The following is a 10,336-nucleotide window of genomic DNA, read 5'->3' as shown; positions in this document are numbered from 1 at the left end:
CTCGATCCCCCAATATATGTATATATATCGACTTTTAAATAAGTCTGTTGTGGCGTACAACCCGATCCTCCAATATGGACTTTTAATAAGTCTGTTGCGGCGTGTAACCCGATCCTCCAATATGGACTTTTTAATAAGTCTGTTGCGGCGTGCAACCCGATCCTCCAATATATTCATTATAATTAATTCTGTTGCGGCGTGCAACCCGCTCCTCCAACATATTCATTTACCAATTCTTATAGAAGAAATTTCCCAAATAATTGCAACAATTGATATAAAATTATAAGACAACAAGCATACAATAATTATGATTTAATTATGAAACAAACAATGTCAAATAGCAAATTATTATAGAAATCAGGGAGAAAATAGGCAGTTTAATATTTAATATGCTAAATGTCAAATAACAATTAAGACACATAATTCAAGTAGCATGTAATAATTAATGCAGGAATTTAAGAATTAATATTTGACAAAGAATAAGAGAGAAATAATTATTATAATAATTAATTCATGATTTAAGACAATTTATGATTTTTCAAGTAAGTAGGCAAACAATTAATTTGACAACGTGTAGACACTCGTTACCTCGCCTATACGTCGTTCACATGCATTTCACATAACAAATAATTTAAGGGTTCTATTCCCTCAAGTCAAGGTTAACCACGACACTTACCTCGCTTTGCAAATTCCAATCAATTATTCAACCACAACTTTTCCTTTTAAATTTGTCTCCGAAAGCTTCAAATCTATTCACAAATAATTCGATATATTCAATACCAATCATAGGAATTAATTCCATATGAATTTACTAATTTTATGTATAAAAAATCCGAAATGCATTTAAATATTCGACAGTGGGACCCACATCTCAAATCCCAAAAAAACTCGCGAAATCCGAACAACCATTCCAATACGAGTTCAACCATACAAAAATTGTCCAATTCCGATATCAAATGGACCTTCAAATCTTAACTTTTCGTTTTTGAAAGATTTTATAAAAATCTGATTTATTCCATCTAAATCCGAAAATAAATGATGAATATAGACATGGATTTGTGAAATATAATCACTATTGGTTAAAGAACACTTACCTAATTCAAAGTTATGAAAATCCCCCCTTGAAATTGCCCAAATCTGAGACTTGAAACTCAAAAATGAGTAAAAATGGCGACTTCCGAATTTATGGGCTCTGCCCAGTCATTTTCGCATCTGCGGATAAAAGTTTCGCATTTGCGAGACAAAGCTCGCATCTGCGATGCCAGGCTGCCAGGTGAAGTTCCGCATCTGCGGACACTCCGGTCGCACATGCGACACCTGCTTCTGCGCAAAATGACCGCACCTGCGAAGACCCCAGGCCAGCCCAGTCCCGCATCTGCGTGATTTGGTGCGCATATGCGGACACGCTTCTGCGAGAAGCTGTCCGCTTCTGCGATCGAATCCTTGACACGCCTGGGCGCATCTGCGATGGAAGGCTCGCATCTGCGATCTCACACCTGCGGGCAAAAATCCGCAGGTGCGATTGCAATAGAAGGAAAAAAAATTCAGATTTTGCTTAAGTCCAATTCTTGATCCGATTTCAATCCGTATCACTCTCGGGGTACTCGGGACCCCGTACGAATATACCAACAAGTCCAATAATATAATACGGACTTACTCGGGGTCTCGTATCACGTCAAATAACGCATTACAATTCACACCCCGATTCAAACTTTGAGTTTTAAACTTTTCAATTTGCAAACCTCGTGCCAAAACATATTAAATGAATCCGGAATGAATTTAAATTTGTCACACAAGTCATAAATGACATAACTGAGCTGTTCAAATTTTCAGAATCAGATTCCGACTCTGATATAAAAAAGTCAACCCCGTGGTCAAACTTGGAATCTTTAGCCTTTAAATTGCTAGTTTTGTTAAATGGTCATAACTTGAGATATGGACCTCCAAATTAAATTTCGGGCATACGCCCAAGTCCCAAATCATGATACGGAGCTACCGGAACTATCAAAATACTGATCCGGATCCGTTTGCTAAAAATGTTGACCAAAGTCAACTCAGTTGAGTTTTAAAGCTTTATTTCACATTTAAACTTTTCGAAAAATTTTACGAACTGCGCACGCAAGTCGATGAATGATAAATGGTACTTTTCAAGGTCTTAGAACACATAGTTACTTATTAAATTTAAAGATAATATTTTGGGTTATCACAGCGTATGACATGTACGCGACCAATGACATATTCATGTAACCACACAATAATATTAATTCTCTTTATTTCATTCAAACATCCCTTAGAGGTGAGTTGTGCGGTATTCATCCAATTATGCATTGCATATATTTATTCATTACTTTTATCATATATTGCTGCATTCACCTTCATGAATGGGTCTGCATTCTCAATGTTTTGTCACAAGTCATATTCTCTTCAAAGAATAGAGTATAGTCGTAGCGACGTGCTTTATTATTTTTCTATACCAGTTTGATGGTAATCATTGCCTTCACCTTTTGAAGGATATATTTTGAGAATCATTATTGTTTTCTTATTTTATAATTACTATAATGATGACTATTATTATTTTTTCATTTGCCACACAAGTGTTCATTCATCAATCACTTGTCTTCATTTAAACTTATTATGCATTGCTATCACATTCACTTCAAGAATGGAGCAAATCAAGTGTGACAAGTTTCATGCTTTTTCATGAAAAATACATTATCTTATTTAGTCATCATTATATCATCGATGTGGTGCATTGAGACTTAAATCCAATGCCTTACCCATATAAAGGCACGTTAGACCATAATGAGTTGGGACTCAAATCCAACTCTTATCATCATGGTGCACCAGGACTTAAACCCGATGTCTTATTCTCATGGTGCGCTGGAACTTGAATCCACCGTCTTACCCTCGTATAATATTTATCACCAATTATATCATTCACTTTTAGGAATGGAACATAATTTTATGTAGCCACATAGTAAAATCTATCATAAAAATAAGTAAATGGAAATGATAAGAACTATTATCAATTAAAAAATGATGGAGTACAAACTCGTGTACTAGTATCCTACATATAAACATGTCAAAACAGAGAGTCACCATGTAGCGTTATTACTATGTGATGTGTTACTGCAAACTAATGCATGATAGTTACATAAAATGTACACAAGAATTGAAACACATCTCTAAATATACTTAACCTTAGAAAGCAAACAATCTTAAGTAATAACTATTGCTAGCATATTCTATTTTTATACAGAAGAAGCCAAAATAGACTAGTAAAACATAATGATATCATTTTGTCAATTATCAATATAAAAAAATATTGCATCTAATCAGATTAGGCCATTGATCTTAAAGTCCTCGTTCACACAGAAGATGATTCTAAACCAAATGTTACATTACACTTAACATGACTAGAATGTTTTTTTTAATGTTTCACAAAGATTTTTTAATATCATGGCAAATCAATGATAGCATAATGTTATAATTGTATAAGATTAATCTTAGAACTAGGAACAAAGTTAGCGGGCATATACAACCATACATGCATGAAAACTTAAAATCAAAGCTTACTGTTGTCTAACCAAAACAACTACAAATCTTAAATTTTAACATAAGCTAAATACACAATTTATGGTAATAATTAAAAATAATACTCATAGCTGGACAGTAAGAAGCAAACTCAATATTGATATGATATACGGAATGCCCAGGTTTTATTTGACTCAACCAAATTGATTCTACATTGTTGGTTATTCATAGTTCCATCATGAAATGACTATCCTTTCAATTTGGTTAGAATTTCGTACTGATAACGTGTTATGAAATAAAATTAATTTAGTAAAATATGAACAATAAATAGAGATATAGAGAGAATGAAGAGATTTTCTTCTTCAATTGTATGTATTTTCCTATATATTACAAGGCCTTTATATATGCATGAAAAGTGAAGAAAAATATGTCATTGAATATGTCATTAAGCATAGAAATATGTCATTGAATATGTCATTAAACATTTGAGAAGATAAACGCAGAAGAGTAGACATACACCATAATTTAATTTTTCTTATAACGGTAATTGAATAATCAAACAGTTGAAAGTTCAGATAAATAATTAAATTGGTTAGCTCTAAAACGACGTCGTATAGTGCAGAAAACGAGTATATACTTGTACAACTGGCGAAACATATGTCTATATCAAATTATCAACATATTGGCCACGATTAAATTTCATTGTATTAAATTATTACTAATATCTGATATTGACGTAATCACAGAACAGCAACCAGAAATTACAGTTATAGAAGATAAAGAAGAAGCCCCATCAACTTCATTCTATCTGTCGAACGTATCTTCAATCTGAATTTCATCAAATTTCTGTCTAAATTCAAAAGGGTAATTTTTTTTTCTTCTTCTTTTTCTTTACATATCAGCTAATCCAATGTTAATTCATTGTATTTTGATGCTTTTCTATTCTCTAAAATTAATAGATCCACTTGCAGTAATCATCCATGTTGAATTAATGGTTTTTATCATTTTTTGAATTCTTGATTTAATCCATCTAAAGATTGTGTCTTTATATATGCCATTTTTTTATTTTCCCCTTTTTGCTAAGTTCTCCAAGTTATTTTCTAGTAGTACCTGTTTACTTAGAATCAAATTGACCTGAAATACAAGTATAAAGATTGTGTCTTTTTTGATATGTCATTTTCTGATTTTTCCTTTTTAGTTAAGTTCTCTCAGATATTTTCCAGTTTCAGTTTACTCAGAACCAAATTGACCTGAAATACAAGTATAAACATTGTTTGATTAAAAAAAGAAAAACAAGTATAAAGATCGTGTCTTTAAATATGCCCTTTTTCTGATTTTTTTTTTCCGTTTAGCTAAGCTCTCCAAGATATTTACCTGAATAGAGTGGAATGGATACAGAGGATTCATATAGCTGATTCCAGCTAATATGGGATTGAAGCACAGTTGACTAATTTGTTAATAGATTCTGTTTAGTTGTTGCCTTTTGATGACTTTGTTGCATATTAATTCTGAATTATTGATTCATTCTTCTGTTTGTTGGGCATTGTTATAATTGGGGAATTCGAGTTAAAATTCACTTACGCTGCATGACTTGGATCTTGCCATCATGAATCATATAATTGCTAACGAGATATGCAGTAGGTGAAAAGAATTTTGAATCGTGCACAAAATCAAGTTTAACTTTTGCTAGTTATCACCGACTAATTAATCATGAAGGCCTAAGATATAATATGTTCTACCCTTAGTACAACTGATTGACAAGTTGGCATAAGATGTGGAGTATTCAAATCTTTTATATTTGTTTAATTTGGGGCTGGGTTTTTGCTTGGAGGTGTTAGCTTTTGTGGAACATATCAGTGCTTTTGATACTTTGCTCGTAGGGATTAAAGAATAGCTACTTAAAGAAGGAAGCATACACCCTATTAACATCTTTTTAGTTATCATTTTGAGGACTTTGAAGAAAGCGAACCGCTGTTGTTTTCTGTTGTTACTCACAGCTGGAAGTACAACTTTTTGCTCGTTGTTAGGCTGAAGCAGCAAGAGCGGTTTCTAATGTAAATGAAACTCCAGGTTTTGCTTGTAAATGAAACTCCAGGTTTTTAGTTATCATTTTGAGGACTTTGAAGAAAGCGAACCACTGTTGTTTTCTGTTGTTATTCACAGCTGGAAGTACACCTTTTTGCTTGTTGTTAGGCTGAAGCAGCAAGAGCGGTTTCTAATGTAAATGAGACTCCAGGTTTTGCTTGTGATGAATGATTTACCATGATTCTAAATTGCACGAGAAGAGGATAGAGTAGTCATAGAGATATTTAGTGTAACTTCTTTCCTTGATATGTTTTGCATTGGCTGACAGAATTAGCGGGCATTGTCTCTTGCTTCGTTTATTGATGTGGGGAGATATTTATGAATTTTTAAGCATGTACTTACATAGATTCCTTGGCAGGTGTATAGCTCCAAAGTTCAAGAACTTTTGGCGTTTTGCATTCACATAGTCAAAAATAGCAAAGAATGGTCACGAGGTTTGTTCAATTTTCATGTTTGTCTGGTTTTCAATGATTTTTCTAGAGCCAATTAAAGTGGCCTCCTCCTCCTCACCCTCATTCCAAACCTGCTTTTTTGGTTGAACAGCTATGGCGAGCTCTGAAGTCAGGGGAATACCATGTCGCATTGTTTAGAGGGGATCAAGCATTTAGGTGCTTCCCTGCTGCAGTGTTGTGATAGGCAATCCACGGGCCTTGAAGATCCCGAGATTCTTGCACGAGAGACAGTTTGTATGCTATCTGAACACATCTATCTATACATATTTATCTGCCATTTGTAGAGCATAAAAATGAAACCACGGAGGATATAAACTTTAGTATTTTTCTTCATTTCGATCAAACATAAGCGATGTTATCTGGTTCTAGGTTTGTCTTATTTAATGATTGCCTCATTCGGGAAATATGATTTTGATTTTGAAGATCATTACAATTATAAATTTCTCTAATTTCACAATATGTTTTATTCTCTTTTAATGCCTGTCAATGCCAATGTTGTCATAGGCGACAAAAGCAGCTAGTGCAAAGTGTAATTAAAGCGTGTACTTCAACGAAGAACGGATTGCAAGAATGGTAACTAATGAAATATATAAAACCATATGAATCAAATTATTTTAAGTATTTGGTTCAAATGCAAAGTTATACTAGTTTCCATTTTATAATTCTAATTTCATATACCTGGTTGTTATTTTTCTAATTATTCTAATTCTAAGTATTCTAATTATTTTTCTTGTTTATGCCTGCTTCAAAACTGAATCTATAGGTGTTTAAGTATACACCTTAGCGCCTCGATGCATGCCCTAAATTTTCGCGTAAGGGAAGCAATCCACTTACCTAGCTTCAATTTTAAGTGCCTCTCAATGACACTGGTCGATATGTAAAAGGTTTAGAATATAGATTTCTGACATATACGTTCTAACCATATGTATATGTGTTGTATGACTTCCTTGCTTGCATATATGCTTCAATTTTCCTTCTTGTGGCAGTTAGCGTCAGTGAGATCGAAGCTCTTTATGAGCTTTTTGTGAAGATTAGCAGCGCAGTGATTGATGATGGTCTGATCAACAAGGTTTGGTCTCACATTTTCTTATAAGACTAGTCTTTCGGATACGCGTGTACTTCGTACTAATGAGTAGAATACTATAAAAGAATTACATAAATTTTATATTAAAAATTATGTTCGAGTTATCGTAAAAGAAAAATTAAAGAAAAAGATATAAGTTTTTAGAAATAATAATTACCGATCTTATTAATTTAATTACTCAATAAAGTAAGAAACTCTATCTAAAGAAGTATGATATTTTTCTATACATATGCGATATGTTCCTATTTTCAATTTGTACTGATATTTTTCTATACATACGCGATATGTTCCTATTTTCAATTTGTACATGAGTGTATTTTTATTTACTCCTATATATATAGCTAGAATATTTATATATACTTTCTTATTTAATCATATAAGTAGGCCTACGTAAGTATTCGTTATCTTTTAATGATTATCCCATCGTCAATTGATTATATATGTAAAGTAACTTGCATAAAAGTTGAGATATTTATGTTAGTGATCGATTTTATGTGTTTATTCTACGTTTGTGTTTAATTGAAGTGATAAAATCCGAATAGATTTTAAAGTTTAAATATCAGGATTTTGTACATAGTTCAAACAAGGAAGGGTTTGGTAAACAAAACATAGTAGATTTAAAATACCTAAAAATATAATTAAATGACTATTTTGTCTAGTGTGAACTCTATTTTTAAAGGGTAAAAAAGACGATCGACATTACGCTAAGGGCCTTCGTGCTTTTAATATAGTATAGATTACAACTTTTGATCGCTAAGTTTAGTTACTTTTCTTAGCATAGATGTTTAATATATTTGTATCCAGCTTTGCTTTTGAATTTGAACATTTCACTATGTTATAGGAAGAGTTTCAATTGGCGCTATTCAAGACAAGCAAAAAAGAGAGCTTGTTTGCTGACAGGGTAAGTTCTCTGTACATTCATTAGTCTTTCATTGTTATCTAGCTTTACTGCATGATACTTCAAGTTTTTATTGTCTTCATTTCTTCTTACTCCGACACGTTTTATTGCAGGTGTTTGACTTGTTTGACACAAAGCACAATGGACTCTTGGGTTTTGAGGAGTTTGCCCGTGCACTCTCTGTTTTCCATCCGAATGCTCCTATCGATGATAAGATTGGGTGTATGTTAATTGGTTACATGAATAACAATGATTACCTCCAATTTGTGCATATCAGCTTCTAATGATAGATTACTGTTGTAGTTTCTTTTCAGCTATATGATCTCAAACAACAAGGCTTCATCGAGAGGCAAGAGGTAAACCTTTCATAATATGAAGTTGTTAATTATAGATGTAAACGTCAGTCTATTTTAATGTGTTGACTTACTCTTCTCTTCTTTTCTACTATTTCTGAATGTTAATTATGGAGTGCATGACATAAAAAGATAACGGCATTTATTATGCAGGTGAAGCAAATGGTGGTTGCTACCCTTGCTGAGACTGGTATGAACCTTTCAGATGAAATTATTGAGAGCATAATCGACAAGGTATTTCAACAACCTACAAATAAATACTATTTTTGGTCAAGTTTTCATTTGAAGGAGTGGTTTTCTTATTTATATCTACTTAGTAAGCGACATATACAATACTACTTTCCCTTGATTATTTGGTTTGTTGTCTATCTCATTAAAGTTTAGGGGCACGTGAATTGTCTCGGTTGCTTAGAACTGTAGGGAAAAGTAGCACTTCCAATCCCCAGTGGTCACAGGAACATGACATTGTATTTTCTTAAGACCTAATTCGTTTAACGTCAGGGTAATTGACTGATTAGTTGGTGAACAGCTTATTTAATTGGTGAGGGGGTGATGCTTAAGTCTTTCGCTCTCAGAACCACATCATATTCGTAGAGACAATTTAGTGATTTTAAAGTAACAACAACAACAACAACAAAAATCCCACTATAATCCCATAAGTGGGGTCTGAGGAAGGTAGTAAATACGCAGACCTTACCCCTACCGTGAATGTAGAGATGCTGTTAATAGACCCTCGGCACAAGGAAAAATGAAAATAAAGCAGTAGCAACAAGTAATAACGAGAACAAGATAATAAGAAAACGAGGCGAAAGGAACAACATGTAGTAATAGAAATCTAACAATAATAGAATACAATATTGACAATTATAACACTGGAATTGTCAGGAAACACACTCAACTACCTACTAACCTTCTACCTTAATCCTCGACCTCCACAATTTAGTGATTTAAAGTGTGAGCAGAAATTAAGGACGGAACCATCTTTAGCTTTGTTCCTCCCATAAACTAGTACCGACAGTGTTTTATACCAATTGTGTCAGAAAGAAAGAGGTTGAGAAACCACTCGACTTCTGAGTTTGGAGTCTCTTCTTTCAAGTCTCCCCTGAATTGTGCCACAAAATGGTTAGTATAAATATTCTATATTGGGAATATGCTCGTTTGTTTGACTTTTGATTTTGGTTATTCTATGTTAATTATATGTTTGCAAAGACCTGGACATTCTCATGTTTGTTATAGTTCATCCTTATCAAAATCCCTTTTTTCTCCCTGGGAAGCGGAAGGCGCAGTTCGGATGGTAGCAATTGCAGGATTTAGCTTTTTACTGCTTAACCAATGTTTGCTTTATTTGGGCAGACTTTTGAAGAAGCTGATACTAAACATGACGGAAAGATTGATAAGGAAGAGTGGAGAAATTTGGTCCTGCGACATCCTTCACTTCTGAAGAATATGACCCTTCAGTATCTTAAGTAAGTAGCACGTGGAATAATGTGATCACTTCAAATAGAATCACATATTGCAGATTTTCTGTTTGTAGCACGTTTTTATTGACCTGAAATATCATTTTCACTTAAACAGGGACATTACAACTACATTCCCGAGTTTCGTCTTTCACTCAAGAGTCCCGGATACCTGATATGGAATTGGCAAACGGACTTGCTTACGGAAGTAGTTTTGTTTCTTTAGAGCTGCAGTTCGCGGTGAAACTATATATCTATTTTGCTCATATATTTTTGAGTTCCAACATTTTCATGATTTGTTATTCTTTTTGAGAGTAGTCCTTGTGTACTTTTGTTGCCACTTAATAAATGTTGTGTAAGTATCCTCGTAATTTGTTCGTCATTGCTCATTATTAATTTGCTTGATTAATGTGTATTTCAATTCAGACATCTTAATCTTAATAAAGATTAGTACTGCGATAGAATCCACAAGT

At 33.4% G+C, this 10,336-nt stretch overlaps 1 protein-coding gene across 2 annotated transcripts; it reads left to right on the top strand.

The window, feature by feature from the left end:
- Positions 1-4,218: 4,218 nt before the first annotated feature.
- LOC107764963 (calcineurin B-like protein 3) lies at positions 4,219-10,245 on the top strand. Of its 2 annotated transcripts, XM_075227039.1 has the most exons (11): positions 4,219-4,398; positions 5,532-5,754; positions 5,978-6,053; positions 6,163-6,305; positions 7,058-7,140; positions 7,997-8,056; positions 8,167-8,275; positions 8,357-8,409; positions 8,560-8,640; positions 9,760-9,872; positions 9,982-10,245. In XM_075227039.1, the coding sequence occupies exons 4-11, from the start codon at positions 6,194-6,196 to the stop codon at positions 10,037-10,039; spliced, it is 669 nt and encodes a 222-aa protein (XP_075083140.1). In that variant the 5' UTR covers positions 4,219-4,398; positions 5,532-5,754; positions 5,978-6,053; positions 6,163-6,193; the 3' UTR covers positions 10,040-10,245. The 2 variants fall into 2 exon arrangements, with proteins under 2 accessions (XP_075083140.1, XP_016439026.1); XM_016583540.2 differs by lacking the exon at positions 5,532-5,754.
- Positions 10,246-10,336: the final 91 nt, after the last annotated feature.

The sequence above is a fragment of the Nicotiana tabacum genome, chromosome 12, assembly GCF_000715075.1.
Source record: "Nicotiana tabacum cultivar K326 chromosome 12, ASM71507v2, whole genome shotgun sequence".
Classification (NCBI taxonomy): Eukaryota; Viridiplantae; Streptophyta; class Magnoliopsida; order Solanales; family Solanaceae; genus Nicotiana; species Nicotiana tabacum.
This window is presented reverse-complemented; position numbering and strand designations above follow the sequence as displayed.

What these genes read in the sequence shown, in the direction of transcription:
- LOC107764963 (XM_016583540.2), top strand. Translation starts at nt 6,194, where the DNA reads ATGTCGCATTGTTTAGAGGGGATCAAGCATTTAGGTGCTTCCCTGCTG. An exon ending in ATGATGGTCTGATCAACAAG is followed by an intron (nt 7,141 to 7,996) that starts GTTTGGTCTCAC and finishes ACTATGTTATAG; the next exon opens with GAAGAGTTTCAATTGGCGCT. An exon ending in TTGAGAGCATAATCGACAAG is followed by an intron (nt 8,641 to 9,759) that starts GTATTTCAACAA and finishes TTATTTGGGCAG; the next exon opens with ACTTTTGAAGAAGCTGATAC.